The sequence below is a fragment of the Pseudoliparis swirei genome, chromosome 9, assembly GCF_029220125.1.
Source record: "Pseudoliparis swirei isolate HS2019 ecotype Mariana Trench chromosome 9, NWPU_hadal_v1, whole genome shotgun sequence".
Classification (NCBI taxonomy): Eukaryota; Metazoa; Chordata; class Actinopteri; order Perciformes; family Liparidae; genus Pseudoliparis; species Pseudoliparis swirei.
In genome coordinates this window covers 10364476-10386449 of record NC_079396.1, presented here as the reverse complement: position 1 = coordinate 10386449, position 21974 = coordinate 10364476, and the positions used below count along the sequence as shown (strand labels likewise).

At 41.2% G+C, this 21974-nt stretch overlaps 1 protein-coding gene across 7 annotated transcripts in view; it reads left to right on the top strand.

Annotated features, from left to right (window-relative positions):
- LOC130199184 (forkhead box protein J3-like) overlaps positions 1–21974 on the top strand; it is a 61633-nt gene that overhangs the window by 28295 nt on the left and 11364 nt on the right. For 5 of the 7 annotated variants that reach the window (XM_056422467.1, XM_056422469.1, XM_056422465.1 and 2 more), the window contains 6 exons: positions 2043–2126; positions 9760–9861; positions 13342–13479; positions 17019–17232; positions 19918–20202; positions 21771–21860. In XM_056422467.1, the coding sequence (XP_056278442.1) occupies positions 2043–2126; positions 9760–9861; positions 13342–13479; positions 17019–17232; positions 19918–20202; positions 21771–21860 (913 nt within the window). The remainder of the gene's footprint in view (positions 1–2042; positions 2127–9759; positions 9862–13341; positions 13480–17018; positions 17233–19917; positions 20203–21770; positions 21861–21974) is intronic. The other 2 variants (XM_056422471.1, XM_056422468.1) reach the window with 1 other exon arrangement.

Here is a 21974-nt window from a genome sequence, read left to right as displayed (position 1 = left end):
TCATCTCTGTGCGTTCAGTCTGAGGTTCTTGCCCTAAGCTTAGTTTATCGGCGTTGTCGTGAGGCCGGCGCGTGGGACAAAGAGTTTGCGGCTCGTAGTCGTGCACCTTTTGATTTATTCTACTTAACTTGGCACGCACAGCGCTGCGATCACATGACCGTCCCAAATAGTTCATTGATAAAAGCACTGAAATGCTTAGAAACAGGTGGTCAATATTGTTGGTCAATATTTTGCAGCCAAATCAAATTGTTTACAGGATATTCATGTGTTTCTTTGTAATGCATTGTACAAAGGCAATAAAGGAGTCCTTTACTATGAGATATGAGTTTACATTCAATTACAATCCCTCCACAGCATTGTGGACGTTAGTTTATGACTTTTTGACGGTTACACCGACAGTCTATATGTCTTTTTGTTCTTTCTTACGCAGAATGATGCAACGAACATTGAATATAAACACCTCCGTGCATCCTTGGAGCGGCGCACCATCTGCGAGTAGAGACAAAGTTTTACACGGGGAACGGTGTCAGGAGGCCGGGAACCGCACACGTGTTCTGAGCTGGCTTAGCTATCGGAGAGCTTTCAGCCAGGCATGTGTTGTGTTCACTGTCGAGGGCAATGAAAGACAAGACAACCGGAGGGCTGCTATTAGTTCACGATCAGTAGAAAACGTTAAAAACATAGACTGGCCAATGAAACCATCATGTTTTTATTTTTATTTGCGCAGGTGTTAAAACAAATGTCTGTGAATGGAGGAGTTGTTGAAAGTCGTCTTTGAAAGAGGTTAAAGCTTCGGTTTCAATGTCAGCGCTGTGTGTTTATTGGCCGGTTAAGATGCTCCAAAGATTTAGAAGATCTTTTGAATGATGTCATTGTTGATCATCGCAGACATCGTTAGTTTTGGTTTCATATGAATTCGTTATACGATTGTACAATTAGAAGGTTTCATATGATATTTTTGGTATATTTATGGCGTGCTGCTTATTTATGAATTGATCAGCTAGTTTTGTCAGTATTGGTTTGGCAGGCTGCTGAGCTCCTGCATATTCCTGTTGGGCTACATGTGAGTTGTGTTTCGTATGTTTCCTGCTGTGACCCGTCCGTCTGACCGGTGTCTCTCTTGCTATTTGTTATTGTAGATGGGCGAACAAATTAGTTTCCCACCTGGAGATCAATGATGTTAATGGAAGAGGTTTAAAGCAACTCATTACATTCACTAACACACTTTGCTTTTTGCACTCTGTCTATATTTAATATTTTTTGTATTTGATCTGTCAGTGTTGTTGTGTGTTGTGTATGCATGTGTGTTGTATATTTATTTACATATATATTTAGTTTTGTATTTTACTTTTATTTTACTTGTATACTTCTATATCTTTCATCCTTGTTTCTTATATTTTGTGTTTTGTTTTTATTCTTGTGTGTTGCTGCTACTGTCACGCCAAATTTCCCCTTGGGGATTAATAAAGTATATATCTATCTATCTATCTATCTATCTATCTAAAGCACCGTGTATAAAGGAAGATTTGATTATTATTATTTTTATTGAAAAATGGTTGTAATTACTAGTTACAGATCTGGGCGTTTATTTACTTATTTCCCATGTCATATTGGTTTATCTAAAAATATATATTTTTCTATATTCCTGCCCAGCAGTACAATTATATTTTATTTTATATTGTTCAACTAACACCACCTGGAGGATATCAATAAAAGAACAAGATACGAAAACACCTTTTAACACAGAAATATTTAATAACTATGTTTAATACACAGAGCATATATTTGTATTAATTTCTTCGGTAACGCAAATACAACTTTTAATTCATAACGTTGACATGAATTGGACATTTTTTTTCTTTTTCTGTGATTATTTAATGACTTTAACTTCCACCATTGACTCCTTATTCAAGTATAATAGGAAAAAGGAATAAGAACTTAAACCAACAGAGAAATAAAAAGCAGTGGAGAAGAATTACAAGCAGCGCCTCTTCCATCAAACATGTTTTATTTGACAATGTTTTATTTGTGTCCCTCTCCAGGGTTCGTACTGGGCCATAGACGCCAATCCTAAAGAAGACACAGTTCCCAGCAGGCCAAAGAAGAGGCCGCGCTCTGGAGAGAGGGTTAGTACTTTAACAATGCTTTATTAAATCCTCCTTTTAACCTTAGAGCACGTTGTTTTAAAAACCTCATAATGTGGCAGTAGGCCGCTCAGTTTGGTTTTTGTTGCCACAAAACAATATTTTCACCTTTCTTTGTCAGTTTCCATTTTTTAAATGATTTATTTACACCAGTTCAAGCTCACTGACATCAAAGTGGCAGAGGATGTGGCTGTGTGAGAGAGCCCGTGGTCACAAAAAACAAGCGAGCGAGAAAAGGCAAGGCAAGTTTATTTATATAGCACACGTCAGAAGACATATTATGAGAAGGACATTGAAATTAAAATCAGTAATTTAAGAAGGAATAGAACATAAAAACAAGATAGAAAAAAGAACAAGACAACAATACAATAATGAACGTTACAGTGCAGTGCATATATTTATTTAATAAAAGGCAGCGGCCTTGATTTAAGGCTGCTCCGGTCAACTGAGATGCTACAGAAATGTTGGTCTGGGAACAGACTTAAAATCTTCTCTCCCTTTTCCTCTGCAACAATGATGCCAAGATACACCAGCAGGCAAACAAGGTGTCTTCTGAAGCAAAAAACCTCAGCGTCTACAGCCAAGCTCGCGGCTCTGTGTGGTGTGATGACACAGTTTTGGTAATTGCTTCGACATCACGGTCGAAAGGAGTCTGGGATTATGTGCTAGATCAGTGATACCAAGTAAAAAAGCCAAGAGGGGACAGGAGAACGTATGGTTTAGAGACAATACAACCACTCCAGACACCAGGCTTCGTATATCCATACTGTGCAGTTTTGTACATAGTCAGGTACCTGCTGAACATGTCTGTAGCTGCATGATGTGCTTGTTTGGATGAGCTCCATTAGTCTAATTGTCGCCCAGAAAAACTCTATCTTTGAATAGGGTTGTGTAATTATGATTCTGTAAAGACACAAAAGTAGCAAAGACCTCAATGACACTGTACACCTTCTCCCTGGGCTGAGTTGAACAGGCTTATCTGTGACACCGGATTTGCTTTGTGCCATTTGATTGATATTGACTCGCTTATTACAGGGCCCCTCAGCTGAGCTAGAAAAAGTCCCTGTGTCTAATAGCCTTGCGTCTCCAGCACATCTGCCAGTTTTCTATTCACACGGGCAATATGAGAACCAAAGCTAAGGGTCTCAATTAAACAAGGTCACCGACATACACTACCGTTCAAAAGTTTGGGGTCACTTAGAAATGTCTTTATTTTTCAAAGAAAAGCATTGTTTTTTCAATAAAGATAACATTAATCAAAAATACACTCTCTACATTGTTAATGTGGTAAATGACTATTCTAGGTGGAAACGTCTGGTTTCTAATGAAATATCTCCATCGGTGTATAGAGGCCCATTTCCATCAACTATCACTCCAGTGTTCTAATGGTACATTGTGTTTGCTAATCGCCTTAGAAGACTAATATCTGATTAGAAAACCCTTGTGCAATTATGCTAGCACAGCTGAAAACAGTTATGCTGGTGATATAAGCTATACAACTGGCCTTCCTTTGAGCTTGAAGTTTGAAGAACAAAATTAATACTTCAAATATTAATCATTATTTCTAACCTTGTCAATGTCTTGACTATATTTTCTATTCAATTTTCAATTCATTTGATAAATAAAAGTGAGTTTTCATGGAAGACACAAAATTGTCTGGATGACCCCAAACTTTTGAACGGTAGTGTATATTGTATATACGCGTCAACCACATGGCCGCTGGATTTCCACAGAAACAGCACTGACAAACTACAGGACAGATGTGAGAACATTGAACTGGAAAGTGTGTCCCCTCTGTCTGCTTACATGTCTTTTGTTTCACCTCTGATTGTCTGTGTATGAAACAAATAGCAGTGTGCTACAGCGGATTGGCACACTCATAACTAGCCATCAAGCAACCCATCCTCCGTTAGCTTCAAGCCAGCTCGGCCATCATCGCCATGTTGAGACCCGTGTGGTCTCAATCCCTCAATATGCTCTGAAATCTTGAATTTAGCACCTTAAAAGAAGTTGCCGTAGCGCTTAGCAACACACCAAGACTTTGATGGTTAAAGGAGCTGCAGGCATTATAGATAGATAGATAGATACTTTATTAATCCCCAAGGGGAAATTTGTCGTAGCAGTAGCAGCACCAATAAACTAAACACACGAGAATAAAAAATTATATATAAAATATAAAAAACGGATGAAAGATAAAGATGTATACAAGTGAAAGATATAGATGTATACAAGAAGTATACAAAGTAAAATATAAAATAAAATATATATGTATATATACAACATATATGCATACACAATACAATACACAGACACTCTGGTGAGAAAGGCAAGGCAGCGCCTCTACCACCTCAGGCAGCTGAGGAAATTTAAAGTTTCCCAGAGGATCCTTCAGTCCTTCTACTCTGGAGCTGTAGAGAGCGTCCTGACAGGAAGCATCACAGCCTGGTTTGGCAACTGCTCCGCTCAGGACAGGAAGGCTCTGCAGAGAGTAGTGCGTTCGGCTGAGCGCACTATTGGAACTACACTCCCCACCCTGCAGGACTTGTACACCAGGAGGTGCAGAACCAGAGCCGGCAGGATCATGAAGGATCCTCACCACCCCAACAACAGACTGTTTCAGCTGCTGCGGTCAGGCAGGCGCCTCCGTAGTCACGCTGCAAGAACAGAGAGACTGAGACGGAGTTTCTTTCCTCAGGCCATCAGGACTGTGAACTCCGACCTCACCAGGACCCCCACATAGACCCACACAACTGCCCCTCTTAGGCACACACACACACACACACACACACACACACACACTTAGTGTAAATATTGTACTGTAAATATTGTGTTGTTTTTTATTGTAAATAGTGTGTACTTGTTGCCCTTGCACATTCCTGCTGAGCATTGCCACTTTCATTTCACTGCACACCCTGTGTGTGTATGTGACAAATAAAACATCTTGAATCTTGAACTAATGACTAAAATTAAATTAAATATAAAAATATTAAATATAGACAGTGTGCAAAATGCAAAGTGTGTGTATGTGTGTAGTGTAAATGAAAATGAAATGTGTGTGTATGTGTGTAGTGTAAATAAATGAAATGTGTGAAGTGCAGATCAACATCGTGTAAATATGGAGTTATTATTGCAGTTATTGCACTACGATCTGGCAAGAGGTGATCTGTTATAGAGCCTCATAGCCGTCGGCAGGAATGTTCTCCTGTATCTGTCCTTGTGTTGCTACACCTGCCGAGTTGATCACATGCTCTGCAGAAAGTACCTCAAAGATGGTACAAATACAACATAAAACTGTAATCCAGTGATGTTATACGTATCACTGCAGCCCACTGCTCCTTAATAACTAAGGATGGGTTAAATGCAGAGAATACATTTTGTTGCCTGTGTACCTGTACTCTGCAATGACAATAGATTGAATCCAATCCAATCCAATTCAGAACTTATCGACATCCCATACCAACACTAAACTCGTAGCATGACAACCCTTCCTTCAGCCACAGTTGAGCAACAAATTGAGCAACAATTTCAAACGGGAGTTTTTAATTCCAGTGTGCAGATACCAATCTGGTTTCCAGCTTCTGACCCACGGAGGTTTTGTTCTGAATGTACTGCTGACGATATTTGTTGTTGCATTAAAAACCCGCGGAGTCTTTCATCGTGGTGCAGCACAGCTGGTCGTCTCCCTTCTTTTTCTCATTGTCTCCGTAACTCTTTGTGTATCTTGATCATTATCTTTCTGTGCGTCTGTGTGTCTGCCACTCTTTTCCTCCGTCTCTGCCTCTCCGTCTGTCGCGCTGCTTCAGCCCTTTCCTCTCCAGGGACCTCGGGCAGGCGCAGTAAAGTGCACAATCACAGTTGCTCATTGGAGAAAGAATTGAGGTAAAATAGAGAGAAAGAGAGAGAGAGAGAGAGGTATAGTTGAGGGGGGGGGGGGGGGGGGGGCATGGAGAGAACAATAGAAAAAAGTGTGAAAAATAGGATGCAAAAAAAAAGAGACATCAAGGTAGAGAGCAGAGAGGGGAAATCAAGCTGCAAGGGGAGGGAGGGGGAAAAAGAGTAAGAGGGAGTAAGATGGAGAGGAGGCAGAATATTCTCGGCTTGTGTTCCAGTTAATTACCACAGAAAGCCCGGGCTGCCATTAGACATATTTTCTTCAATGTTTTTTTTATTTTTTATTACAAACATTAATTAATTCAGAGCCTTGTCATCTCGTCTTACATGGATGGGCCCTTCGACCCCTTTTCTTACGCCTCACTTGCACTGCTGGCAGACACACTGTGGGCTGTCACATGGGCTAAAGAGAAACAGCGAGGTTTTAAGTGCTACGATTTATAGCAGTGTTACAGTCTGGAAAAGAAAAAAAGCTGGGCTAAATACGTGGTCGTGTTTTCATTAGGGTTGTGTTGCACCTAGGCTACACTGTCAACGTCTTTACCGTCTCCTGATGACAGCAGTTGTGCAAATGAAAACATTTGAAGTTGGCAGCGAGGCTAAACGGCAGCTGCATAAATGCGTTGTATAAATGTGTAGACAGGCAATGTACACTTAGTTTAGTAGCTGCGTCTCCGGTGCCCTCAGCATAATCACTCTCTTTCATTTCCTGTCTGCCCGTCTGCCCGTCCGTCACCACTCAATTATCTCCCTACCTATTCTTCACTTTCACTCCCCTCCTCCCACAAGCCTTCCTCGCTCCTCCCTTCACCTCTGCGTTGTCTTCTTTTTAAGTGCCTCCACCAAGGAACCGACAACCCATTGCACTGGGAGTTTATCATAAATTAAAGATTGAATTGTTACCAACCAATCCTCTTACTGTAAGCAGTTTGGGAAGGCAGGTAAGACGTCTTGAACCCTGAAAGGAGTCAGACAAGGACAAAATATTGTCCTCGTTTTTATTTATTTATTTCCTTTCCACTTTGCGGGCTTCAATTTGGCCCCTCATCGATCTTGGAACAGTTCCTCATTTCCCAACACTCAGTTAACTCTCCTTTAGCTCTCTGTGAGGACAGCAGACAATTAACTGCTGCTGAATCCATTTGAGAGACTTGAATAATGCATGAGGGATGGGTTCATTTCTCTCATCAAGTGCGAGTGATGTATCAGCTCTTCAGCCTTGAACTGTTCCAGGCGTGAAAATGAAGTGCGCCTCGACTGGTTCACATATAGTTGGAGCTCGGGGCGTGGCGCTGATTCAGGAGGCGCAGAACAGATTCATGAACTTGCAGCATTCGGAAGTTTCTCATAACATTTGTTCAATTAAATGTCCTCATACTTCTGCTTCGTGAATTGTGGAAATTGTTGAAAACTCCTCATTATTCATAAATCTCTGTCATATTCATTGAATGTGTGGTAACGCTGTTCATCTGGTCACATGACATCTCTTGCTTCTGTCCATCCAGGGAGAGGGGTCCTCCTCTGTTGCTCTCCTGAAGGTTTCTTCCCTTTTCTCCCTGTGAAAGGGTTGTTTCTGTTTTTTTGTGGGTGTTTTTCCTGATCCGGCGTGAGGTCCTGGGGACAGGGATGTCGTATTTGTACAGATTTGTAATTTATGATTTTGGGCTCTACAAAATAAACTGAACTGAATTGAATACTGCCCCTGTCGTAATCAGTAATAGCCACGTTTGTTGTTTAATTCATGATGATCATGTTCGGGGAGTGGCTTTGGAGGGAAACCTGAAGGGACGAGCGGTCAGTGTTGCCAACTTGGCTGCTGTCTCACTAGATTTGGCGACTTTTGTAGCTCGTGCTGCTCAAAGCTACTGTCATTGCAAAAGAGTCAGCGACACGGAGCTGAGCCTTGTGTTTGGATTCTTATATAAATCTAGCATACTAGGTTCTGAATATTACCAACCCTAGCTTTGATGCGCATATAAAAATAAATCGAATGCATACTCTAACATACATTGCTTTATGTTACTCGTGGTTTTCTACCTTGACATGTCAAAATGTCCTCAGTGAGAAAAGCTTTCTGCTGGTGATCCACAGGGAGCATGGGTTAACGCAGACATGGGCAAACTACGGCCCGTTAGGCTTTTTAATCCGGCCCGCCGAACTTGTCCAAATCGCAATTTTGTTTACTTCCGATGTGCGTTGGCGCGGAAAGAACTCGTCACACGAAACCCTTCACCGTGATTTGTCAATCCGTTTGTCTGTCAACATTTTTCGAAAAAAACAACCAATGAGCACTCAGTAAATCACAAAGGACCTCCCACCACACTGGTGAACAGCCGCAGTGATTTTGGCGAGCAGAGCGGAGCCTGGAGGGGCTGCAGAGCCACGAGGAGGAACACGCAGCCAGAAGAGAGCCACTTGGACCCGGGTAAGAGTCTTTACCACACGTTACGTGTCACGGTGTCCGTCACGGTGTCCGTCACGTGCGCGCGGTGCTGACTAGTCTTGTATTTTACAGAGAGGATTCACAAGCGCCTGCAGCTCCACCTGCCCGGCCAGCAGAGAGGTCTCGTGACACGATGACATGGTGTTATTATAGTGAAGCCATATTGTAAATAGTCTGTGTCAATAGTTGTGTTCTGTTTTCTATTTCTCAACATGTATATAATGTAGATTTTTTTTTTTCCATGTACAATACATATTTATATATTAAAAAAAAAATATGTAATGGTCATGTCTTATTTGCACACACACCATGAAACTTTTTCTGCAATATGAAGTAATTTCTCAGTCCCGTCTTTATCATTTTGGTGAATGTGTGACAGACCACATCATTTTTACTCAAAACGGTCATACAAAATTTGGTTTTCTTTATTTAATTCAATACAGTTTATTTGTGGAGCCCAATTTCACAAATTACAAATTGGTCTTGGAGTGCTTTACAATCTGTACATATAGACATCCCTGACCTTTGACCTCACATCGGATCAGGAAAAACTCCAAAATAACCCTTCAGGGGGAAAAAGGGAAGAACCCTCAAGGAGAGAACAGAGGAGGATCCCTCTCCAGGATGGACAGGTGCAAGTACATGTATCTAGCATTGTATTCAGATATTTCACTGCTTTTGTGAACCTATGACCTTTGGTAAACCAATTTCAAACACCAAAACAGTTTGTCTACATGAGTAAAGGTGTGTTTTCAGAAGAGATATGAAGAATTTTTATAAATCGAACTTTAATTGTCAGCTTTAGGGTCATATTTTCTCGAGTAAAGCGCTGTCAGTCTGTTTGTGACGGGTTCATACACATGCTGACCAGATGACGCCGCACATCGCCCTCAATTTAAAGACCCCTTTCTAGTTTCTGCTGCAGGCAGGATATTTAATACAGTCTATCTCTCAGGACAATCCGTCCATTATTTTGCGGGGTTTAAAACAATTAGAAATTATTGAGTTTGAGTATTTCGTTGGGTAATACTTTGTTTTGAATGTTGAAAGTGATTCCATTGATCTCTTTCCAGTAAATGTTGATTACTTTAACTTTGCACCTTAAATTGAAATGTATAAAAAACAGACGCAATCTCCAGGTTTAATAAATTACATTGCGTGTCCAAATGCTCCTGGCCCGGCCCCTCTGTCACATTTTAGAACCGAATGTGGCCCGCGAGTCAAAAAGTTTGCCCACCCCTGGGTTAACGTGTGCCTCCGTCCTCTGTCCTCTACTTTCAGGCATCAACTCCTTACAGCCTGGAGTCTGAGTCCCTGAGGATGGACTGCATTATGTCCGGAGGGGCGTCCCCCACGCTGGCCATCAATGCTGTCACCAACAAGGTACGACGCCAGCTCCTCACTGATGAACGTTTTGTTTGAGTCAGATTCACCAACAAAACCACGGCAATAAAAGTTGTATTCAGTACCTCTTGCTCCCTTTTCTCCAGTACTACATTGAGTAGTGGTCAGCGGTAGGAGCTTAATTCCCAACCTGCTCGCTTTTAAACTGCTTATTTGTGAAATAATAGATTTCTGTAAAGTGTTTGGCTGCTAACGAGCTCCAAACACTTTTATTTAGTTAAGTTTTTTTAACAACGGTTACTGTGCTGCTGATCGGTTTAAACACGGGAAAAGCTTCTAACTTACAGTTATTACAAAGTAGCATTTTGTTTACTGTTGACTGTCATAAAATAAGTCATGAAATAGATCCTGTGAATATGCATGACCATTCAGTAATGTATAGTCCCCGTGTAGGAGAGACTCAGCTGTGTTTTCAGGAGTATGTTGTCACTGATCTTATTTTCAGGGAAGTAGTTATAATTTGAGTTCATGAGGTCTGTAGTCAGATGCTGATGTGAACTACCTTGCTTATTTATAATTCTTAAACATTTATGGATGACTGTGGGTCTGACTCGAGTCTTCCAGTAATGTCCAGCAGCACAGTCTGCACCCCCCTGACTGGAGTGATGACTAGTCAACTCAGATTAACTACCGCTGAGTGTGTGATGCTGACATGCACTCGTTATACTTTTTGAGGATCCACTAATATCACATACAGAATAAAAATTTAAAAAAGTTAACAATGTTACTTGGTGTCTCTTTCAATCTAATGAATATTCCAGTCTTAATGATGTAATGATGATTCCTAACTAATTTGTCAAGAAGCTGTATTCATTTGAACTTTCAGCTGAGAAGAATGAGTTAAAGTTTTAAAGATTATCAAGAGCTGGATATTAAATGTACAGACAATGCATAGTGGTCACACACATCCAAATCCTACACGTTTTACAGGCCCTCCCCTTTACAGATTAACCTTATGAACTGAAACACACACACACACACACGCTAACTAAAAAGCTGAACTGATGGTGTGTGTTAGGTGACCTCTTCGTCTGACCCCGACCAAAGAGGAAGATTTGACCCACAGCAGCAGCTCACATAACTCTGGAGTGTCCAGCGTAATGTGAAGGTCCGGCCGTCACAGCTTATTCCAGCTCTCCATTCTGCTCCGTTCACACATTTTGACTCATACTTCCCAAAATCTGTCAATACGAAACACTTTTTTATCACAGATTATTAACGCTATTTAAATAAAAAAATATTCTTTCACCAACATTATATCGTCACATATTTACTAGCTGCAATCATTTATCCACTAAAGACAGTAAGCACTTACTGGTTTCTGCTTTTTTATGTGAAAGATTGCAAATGTTTGTACTTCTAGGTTTGTTGAAAAGAAAAAATGTCTTTTGGGAATTTGTGGCATTTCTCATTCATTTGGACATTTTATAAATTTCTAATTAATAGCAAAGCCATGCGTAGATTGATATAATCTGACTAGTTGCAATTTTAGCTGAACTAAACAGTCCCTGACGTATTATGGTACAACTGTTCCTCTAGTTGGTACCATCACATTTTGCACCATTATAGTTCGTACAATGCTATGAATGCATTCTCGATCTGCCTCTTGATTGTATTGCCCTCTCCTGGTTTTCTCCCAGGGCAACACTTCACCCTTATTTTTCCTGATTGATACTAAACAGTGTGTATAAACCTTATAAAGTCTACTATTTCAACTCATACAACCATACGGACACTCGGACACCTGCTTGCCCCTCGTCCTGAGTGAAAGAGAGAGAGAGAGAGAGAGAAAGAGAAATATTTCAGACATCCTGGAAAGAGGAATTCCTGTTTTCTTTGGCCAGTATTACAGGAAAGGGGAATGCTTTTTGTCAAATCTGCCCCGTTAGTGGACCTATTATTTAGTTATTGTTTAAAAGTCACCAGAATGTAGGAAGCGAAGTCTTTGAAAATAACATTCTCGAGGCATTCCAGATATTTGAGCTCAAGGTTGGAAAGTTTGCCGTCAATGACATTATTGCGCAAAACTGTTTTATGAGCTCTACAGACCTAATAGTCTAAACATGTGACAACAGAAAGTGAGAGGTGGGCATGATTAAGGAGCTTCATGTGACTATTGTTTCCCCAGACAGTTGGGTCTCATTTACCTCTTGCATCAGTTTGCACTTATTCTGTTTTACCAAAGGAAAGATTAAAACTTGAATCTTCTCAGTCATCACTATACATTTAAAAAAATTATGATTCAGAGGAGGGAGAGAAAGACCTTGATGATAATGATGCCGATGCCAACGTCAATGATATCCGCCCACATCCAGACAGGTGGCGTCCTGCAGGCGCAGCAGCACTTCAGAGCTTCTGTAATAACACATTTTCACACTAATATTCTGTTTACATTGGAGAGTGCCTGTTCTGCTGGAAAAGACATTCCTATAAGATGATCTAAGATACTTAGAGCTTAGGATAATGGAAAATATCTTCCCAGAGCAAGATTGTGAATGTCCTTTTCTTTTATTTCATTCAGATATTGTAATGCTTGTACCTTAAATCTGAAATTCCTAAAAATGTAAGCTCTGCCAAGTCTAATGAAAACAAAGTTAGAACCTTTCTAGAAACACCATGAGGTCTTTGATAATTATCGGTTTTTACTTTTTTTCCTAATGTATAAATATAGACTTAAAATATTTTCATAAACTACATATGTATTTCATGTAACGACAGTACCACAGCAAGGGAAATTACAAATACATACATAGATACACAACACATAACATACATAGCAGAATATAACACATAAGGAAACTGACTTTTGAAAATACATATTTCTTCCACTACAAGAACATCTAGAGGGGAGAGCTCTGCCCCAGAGAGCCTTTTCTGTATTCTCACCCGAAGGCTATCATTTCACATTTGTCTATACAATTAAATGTAGCCTGGAGTTAATGCTGGCGCTCTTCTTCACAAGTACTGGCAGTCAAAGAAAACAAGAAAAACGGGATTCAACATAATCCTGAGGCATTTCTTTTAAAAGCTTTGTGATCCGTCACCACAACAGTACACTTCCTCTAAATCGGAGCCAAATTCCCCAACCAAGTCATCTCTGAAGTTACCCACTTGTTTCTGGGTCACGACATTTAAGCACAACCACCATGTTCAAGGAAGAAAGATCCTCATTGGTTAACGCTCTTAACTTGCATTTACCATCACTTCCATTTCCATATTTCCTCCTGAGTTGTGTCATAAGTTAATGGCGCATGGGTCATTTCTTGGTGTGGACTGTGTCCAGGCTGAAGATGAGTCCGCAAATGGACCAAATGAAGGAGAGGAACAATACAATCTTGAATCACTACCTCTGAGTGCATTGCTTCAACATTTTGGCCTGGTGTAATAAGCTTTTGTTGTCACGTTAACATGGATCTGGTGTGTGTGTGTGTGTGTGTGTGTGTGTGTGGGTGCGTGTAGGTAGCGCTGTACAACTCCGAGGCAGAAGGCAGCGAGAGCCCTGGTAGTCTGGGCAGCCTGAGCAACAGCCTTTCAGAGCAGAGTTTGGCATCCGTCAACCTGAACACCGGCGTCAGCAACGTACACAGCTACACACCCGTAAGTTCTTCTCTTTATTACCTTCGCATTGAAAATGCGGAAGGTAATGTTTTGATCGCCGTGTATTTATTTATTTATTTATTTGTATGCGTGTTACTCGCATAACTCAAAAAGTATTAAACCGAATCGCATGAAATTTGGTGGGATGATTGGTTATTATCCGGGGACCATTTGATTAGATTTTGGGATCGATCGGGTCAAAGGTCAAGGTCAGGAAAAGGTCAACATCTTCTTTTTACCATAGCGCGGTCAATTTTTATCCAATTGGCATGCAACTAATGCCAAAATGTTCATAATTCAATGCCCAATCTTGTGATATGCGAAGGTATGCGCTCTACCGAGTGCCCGTTCTAGTTTCATAATGATTGCTGCAGGACAATAGCTCTACTTTTATCAGCTGACCTGTTTAACCCTTGTGTTGCCTTCGGGTCATTTTGACCCGATTCAATATTTAACCCTCCTGTCGCCTTCGGGTCAATTTGACCCGATTCAATGTTTAATGTCGGTGTTCTTTCGGGAGTCAACAAACAAACATAAAGTACCTCACACTTAAACTTGGAAAACAATATTAATTCTAATAATTTTCTGGAGATTTTAATAGCTGGGGTCATATTGACCTCAAGGGTAAAATATGTTAGTAAATATAAAGGTAACAGGAGGGTTAAACATTGAATCGGGTCATATTGACCCGAAGGCGACAGGAGGGTGAAACATTGAATCGGGTCAAATTGACCCGAAGGCAACACAAGGGTTACGGACACTTCAGCAGGGCCGGGGGCTTTCTGTCTCTTTTCTTCTGCTATTTATTTGTAATTTTCTTATCTCAAACCGTCAAATGCTAAACCAACAGTGTTCAAACTAAAAGTTTTGACTATGTTCACTTGATTCTGAAATACACCGGATGATTCAGTCCCCAGTTCAGACACTCAGTCGGTACACAAGGTCTCTGCTGCACCCGCAGCATTCTGAGGCGGTTGTAACCAGCTACCGACTCGTATGCGGGAGCTACAGTCGGGCTGGAACTGGGTTTTTACATTTATACCTTACAGATATTTTCAGTTGGCGTCTGCAGGGCACATTTAGTGTGCTGAGATAACATTTGCAATATTCTGTACAATGTCAGGAGAGTTAAGGAGATGACATGAACACATTCGAATATCTTTTCAAGCTGCAAAAAAAATCATAGCTTTTAGTTGCTAAATAATTGCAATGTTTAGCTAAATATCCATTTTATTGCTATTTGATATTCAAAGACGTGGATGTTTTTTGCATAGCGAGAATCTATTTGGGCTCCCCAAACAAATACAATTGCAGACACCCAAAAGGATGTTTGTATATTTATTTATTTCCACAAGTTTGGAAATGTAATTAAAAGTACAGGTGAATGGTCAGTATCATGCTTGTTGTAGAATGTTGCATTCATATGCACCACTTTTTGTTTTGCAGCCAGTTATCAATACTGTTTGCAAACCCTCGCTCCCCTCAAGGTCGACCGGCACAAAGACGTTCTAAACCTGTGGGAAATGCTGGTCTTTTTTTATAAAAGTGCCTCTGTTCCGCAGAAAAATTAAACCGCAGGAAACATCGGAGTCATCCCTCTGTGTTGACAGTCCACCTTCATCGGCTTTGATGAACATGAACGATCCAGTGTTAACGACTTTAAGAAAAAAGAGGGAAATTGCAATACTATAAAAATGCAGATGCATTAATACATTTTGAAGTCTGCAGTTACACCCTTTGATTGTCCTGTCTCTGTGCCCTTTGCTGCATTCACATACTCTCTCACACACACACACACACACACAGTGGGTATTTGTTGTATCATGCCATGGATTGTAATGGTGCACCCAGTAAAGTACAGACAGGACTTCTTTCTTTAGAAAACAAGGTCCTTCAGCTGCAATATTTGAATTGATTAATCTCAGCCACTGCGCGAGTTGATACTAAGTTGCCTTTTTATGAAGGAGCGACTCGATTAGTTAACCCTTCTCTCAGGATCTAAGCTGTACCATGCTGAGCAATTTAAAACAAAATATTGAATGGAAATGACAAAAAGTTCATCCCCAGCTGATCATTTGCAGAAAACATGGATGAAGCAGTCGATTATATAAGAAAGTCTTTTACCAAAAAATACTAACATTGGTCACAGGTTAAGATGCAAACAGGTTTTACTTTTGTTTCCTCAAAAATCAAAGTTAATGGGGACTTTTGAAAGACTTAATTCACATTAAACCTAATATAACACCATTTTAAAGGCCAGTCTCAGCCCAAAAACATTTGGTCCAAAATTACAGAAGGGCTGAGAAGTCCCAACTCTTTATTATTTTTCCCTTGTAACAGCTGCTCACCTTTTTACCATCAATCACTTCTCCCCACTCACCTCCCACCTGCATTAGCAAAGGTCAGCGCAATCTCATCTCGTTAACCTCTCATTTCCAGAGGCCGTCTTTTGTTTTCCTCCTCCCTGCATCGTCTTCTCCATCCCTTGCCCTCCTCCTCCATCGCTTCAGACCTCATCTACAATTTGGTCCGCGGGGATCAGGGTTAGTTCTGCCTCATTACCTGGCACAGGTGATACCCCGCTAACTGACGGTGATTACTCGTGGCATCACTGGCATCTCAAAGACACCAAGAAAGTTGACAGAGAGGCAGCCATTACTGGGTGGAGGTAGATGTGTGGGGGATGCGTCATGCTCAGTTGACTTATATCTGCGGAGGCACAGTGATCACAGCAAATTGCTTGTGTTTTCTGCGTGGATGGTGAGGAAGATGACAGCGAGGACGAGATGATTGAGGGGAGAGGGAGACAGGCAGCAATCACTGAAGGAGACAGAAAATGTAAGCAGTGGATTTTGTTTTTGTGTTCAGACGAAAGGAAATTAGAGCGAGCCAAAATTTCCTTTTAATTGCGTGAAATTGAATTAGGTATGATAATCATAGCAAAAGAATTAAAATGAAACATGTATTTGAACGGTACAATTTGAAAATAAAGTACGTTTCTTGAAACTGAACGTGATGAGTATTGAATGTTACTTTTTTAAATCTGTTTTACGATGCAGCTCTGCCAATTGAAATTCAGGTTTCTCAATTGAGACAGGAAGCAGCCCACATGGCCTTTCCAGATACCACACACTTCATTGTTCAGTATATGTGTGTGTGTATATCGTAGAGCCAATACGCCAAACTGAAACTGCTATAAATGATGAGAACCTTGCATTGCTTGTCATCGCTAAACCAGGTATGTGCACATAGCCATGTTTTATTGTGTGACTGTGGTGCTTTAATGGATGATGTTGCATTTTCTTTTCATAAAAACCTGGATCCCCAGTACTCCCATTGTTCCAGCGCAGTGTTATTGGTGTTATTGAGATATTTGTTTTTCTGATGCAGTGCCGATGTCGGTCTGAACGCAGGCTCTTCACTTTGAGCTGCGGTGTGAAATCAGCCTTTGATGTATTTTCCTCAAACCAATTCCTTCATTGATGTATTGGTGTACCTCTCAGCGCCTCTATGTCTGTTCCCTCTCTTCTGTCTTGAAGGTGAGTAGCCACTCAGAGCCTTCGTCCCAGTCGCTGAGCCTCCAGCAGCCTGCCCAGCCGCCGCCGCCTGCCCCTCCTCCCCCACAGCCCCAGTACGATTTGCCCGTCCTGGAGTCCCGGGACAAGCAGCTCTGTTTCTCAGACTTCGAGGACCTCAGCTCTTCTTTCCGCAGTCTGTACAAGTGCGTCTTTGAGCAGTCCTTCTCACAGCAAGGTGGGTGTCGACCCTCATTTTGTACGGGTATCTGTTCATGTGAGCTGTCAAACGATCTAATTGACACGTGTTTGCAGGAAAAACAACATGTAAACCTCTAAGTCACGCACATAATTACCTGTCAAGCTTAAGCTCCTAATGAAATGCTAAGAATTCAACAATGCTTTCACAGCAGCAAAAGCATTCCGGTATTAACCACCACCGCACTCTACTCCTACTCCATTGTATTTTAATAAACAACCCGTTGTTCCGCATATCTGCATTTTACGACTCGCTCAGTCAAATAAGTAAAGGCAATTAAGAGGAAGAATTCAAGGAGGAGGAAAACTCACAAACACATCTGCAGTCGAGCAGAGCAAAGGGTTTTGCAGCTTTGATAGCAGCTAATTAGATTGGTTCTGCAGTTTGTGAAGCGTCTCACTAATTGCTTCCTGAAGCTTTCAGGTCACCAGGCCCTCTTCCACTTCGGCCCCAACCTCCGATCACCTTCTCGCTCCTGCTTCCTTCTTCACTCACAAACGTCCATGTTATGTAACCGAGGAGATGGATGCGCTCGGTTGAGCTCAACAACTGCTGTCAGAGGATGCACACGCAGAAAAGATAAGACGATGAGCAAACTAGTCGGGAGGGGAAAATACATATGACGCGGACAACTCGATAAGAAAGTGAAGAAGAAAATGGATTTAGTGGATCTTTGAAAAGGTCCCTAAAGTGTGAGGCTTAGCAGGAAGTCACATTGAGTCACCCAAACAGCGGAGCTCATCGCCTCCTTTGAAAAAATGCAGTGAGTCCAAGACCACGCATCAAACTATAAGTGACTCAGGTGGTGCTGCAATCATTTCCTGACAGAAATAACAGTTCAAACAATAGAGACAAAATTAACTTCAAATTAATATTGGAAGCGGGCGAGAATTGTCACTCACTCACTGAGATGTGCTCAGTTAGCCTCGGTATGCTCATCAACTGCATTATGATTCTTTAGTCCGAAAAAGAAACTCAAGTCGCTCTGTATTCGTGCTCTGATGTTAGATGAGATCTGAACAACACTGCTCAGGTATTCTCGGTCTTTTAGTGAGACGACTCAACGAAACAGATAGATGTAGTTATGGAAAGGAAATAAGTCTCTGACTATAGTGCACTCTCTGCTGGCCACACTTAAGCATCATCTGTCTTTATATTGAACCATTTTTGATTGTTGAACGCTGTAACAAGTATTTACATTTAACTCAATATACATTATATTTAAAGGATTAGTGTCTAACATTTAAGGGGATTAATTGGACGAAATGGATTGTGATATTCATAACTATGTGCCCGAAACTAAGAATCGTTGTGTTTTTATTAGCTTAGAAAGGTCTAGAGAGAGCATTTAGCATTTTTATGTTATCTGAAGTTTTTTTTAACGTTGCAACAAGCATCTCCTCTGCTCTCGACATTGCAATTATGCTTGTTACTGTTAGTGCAATACATTATTTGCAAGTAAAAGACAAAACTCAATCAATATATCTGTTCAACAAGCATTAACATGTAAATAAAAGTGAAACCTAATTCAATTGGCTCTGTCCGCAGTCTCATCCACCTCCGCACAGCACGCACGCTAACGCTCAGCTAACAGGACATTTCCATAAACAAGCTGGTTGAGACAAAGCAGACCGGAGGAGTGACTGATAGTGATGAGCGTTTGTGTTCGTCATTCATTATAAACTTTCCTCAGAAATGTTATTTATTATGTTATTTTATTTATTTAATTAACATTTTAGATTTGTTTCCAGTAAGATATTATTTACTTTATAGAGTGACTTCACTGTTGTGAACTTTAGTATTCATCCTCAAGAAAGAATATTCAATATGTACTTGTATTCTAATCCTATTCTGAATGTATTTGTTTTTAAAATTATATATATCTTTTAAAAAGCAAATATTTAGTGATGTAGAAGAGCAGAGTATTGATAATCCTAAAAATATCTCTCCCTACCTGAAGGCCACTACAGTTCTCAAACACGCTTGGAAAGGGAGGGGCTGAGCGGAGGGGTATTTGGTTTGTTGCAACCTGCTACTCACGACTAGATGCCACTAAATCGTACACAGCATTCCTCTTAATAACAATAACTTCTCATTATACTACTGCCCGAAAAGGTGGCTGCTTACTTTACTGTTACTGCAACTTCCAGTATCCATGATGCAGTGTAAAGGAGATACATAGAGTAACGTAAAGGAGCTGCATTCAAATAACAGAATGCCTGCTTGTCAGAAAATCTACAACACATCAGGAAGATGAGCGAGCGTGTGTGTGTGTGTGTGTGTGTGTGTGTGTGCATGTGTCAGAGAAACCTGGGCATGAGGAATATTCTGTTATGATTTACATGCACCAGGAGGTAAACCATAAAACACATTTATTTAAGAGCTCCTCAGTCCTGTGGCTCAGGTCACAAACTGCGTTGCCAAAAATAACCTTTTGAGTTGCTGGAAAGCAAGAGAGTCGTAAACAATCTGTGGCTGGTGACACTGAAACATGAGATAGCTTAAAAATACCCTCGTCAGATTAAAAGGACACCATGAGATGGACAGTATTTGAGGGTTGAATGTACGTGTATTTTGATTATTGTAGTTCAGTTTTATTTTATTCCCTTTGTTTGTTGTCCTCCTTTGTGACACTTTGTCTTTTTCTGTTTGTTTGTTTTCCAGCAGGTCTGATGGGTATGCCGGGTGAATCCAGCCAGCAGGCCCGGACCGCCTGCTCCTACCACTCTCCAGGTGTGGGAAACGGCGTAGGCCACCACCACCAACAAAACCACGGTGGGGCGACACACCACCCCCTCCACCCTCAGCAGCACCTCTCCCCTCACTCCACCCACAGCCAGCACCAAGCGCACGGTCAGCACGGCCAACACCAACAGCACCCTGCTCATTCCCAGCAGCACCCGTCCCTCTCCCACCAGAGTCACACTGGACAAACCTGCCCCTCGACAGGTGAGAACAGAGCCGCTGTTTTTACGTCATATGGTTTTCATGTGCAGACGTAGAACATTTCTGACTCTGGTGACACCTGCTGGTAGTGTAGAGTAAACAAGAAGCTATAAACACAAAAACAACTCACACAAAAAAAGATTCTTTGGCGACATGTGAGACCCTGATTTGTTCTCGGATACGGTGAGGACATATATAATGGGGTGATTAAGAATTCCCATTGTTTCCTTTAGTTTTGGTAAATGGCAATGAGCCTTGGCCGCTATTGTTGATATTCACATCATATCGCACGAAGTAGGAAAGGCAAGTTTATTTGTATGGCACATTTTAACAACAAGGAAATTCAAAGTGCATCACATAAAACCGTTAAAAGCATTCAAATATAACGCGAAAGAAAACAAGATTTCTAAACAATTAAGAAATAGTCAAATGCAGAAATTGATTAGCGTGGTTGAATCTGGTTAAATTCAAGGCAACAGCAAACAGAAAGGTCTTCAATCTGTATTTAAAGGAGCCGAGGGTCTCAGCTGACCTGCAAGTACTGAATATATTGTATAGAGTATCAATACAAGCAGCTGAGTGGGAGAACCGCTGATGTCAGTCTCCTCGGTGTAATCGCAACTCTAGAAGGGTTCACAAAGTGGAAATGAAATCCAACATCAACATGTGTAATGTGAATGCAGCTGCAAACCTTTGCACATATTTTGGTGTAAGGAAGCCACAAAGTGTGTGGTTTAGGTTACAGTCTCACTGATTGTGATGCTGTTCAGCAGCAAACAATGATTCTTCTTCTCCCAACACACAAAGCCACATTGGTGTAAATACAATTCACCGTAACCCTCCGAATAGGCTCGTCTCTGCACAGACTCATGGCATTTCTATTATTTTCTTTCCTCAGTGAGGTCTTAAAAGCGTTTGATATTATGAGGCTGGGCTGATCCAGACAGGCATCTCTAAAGCTTCACCGAGGCTGGTCCTGCAAATACACCCAGTCTTTTTTCTTCTTCTCCCCCCCCCCCCCCTTGTGTCTCTGCAACACAGCTTGCAGGCCAGAGGTGTTCTTCAGACATGATGTATGTCGGTTAGCATTCCCCATAACCAGGCAGAGGGCGAGTGAAAGCAATGCCTCAGTGTTTTCTCCACGCCGTCCGCATGTATTGTAGTTTGGTTTGTGCTGTGAAGGCGTGAAAAGGCTCTTCCCTAAAGCAAACCTGTGGCTGCCATTTGTCAATGTGAAGTCACACCACCTTGTGGTTGACTGCAGAATTTAGTTGATCATAATTTTAAAATCTGGATCAGTTCAGATAATGTAATGATACTTTAATGTTGAAACAATTAGTTGACACTTTAATAACCGATTAACTGTTGAAAAATGGACACATATTATTTTTTTCCACCTCAGATGTGAGATTGCTGTTTTATTTATATAATTGAAATTAAACGATTTTGTAGATGTCACCATGGGCTCTGGTACACTTGTGATGTCCTTAATTTACAAACAGCTGAACAACAACATTTTTTAATGTGTTTGTGTGTGTGTGTGTGTGTGTGTTTGGGGTCTCTCTCCTCAGACTGGTACCCCAACCTTGACTGGCTGAAGGAGAGCTGCCGCATTGCTACCAGCTACAACTGGACTGATGTAGACCTCTCCCCGTTTCAAGGTAACATACAAACATACATCCTATGTACACACACACACACACACACACACACACACACACACCACCACCAAGAGTCCTGGAGCCATCAGTGTAAACAGCATCTGAAATGAGGAA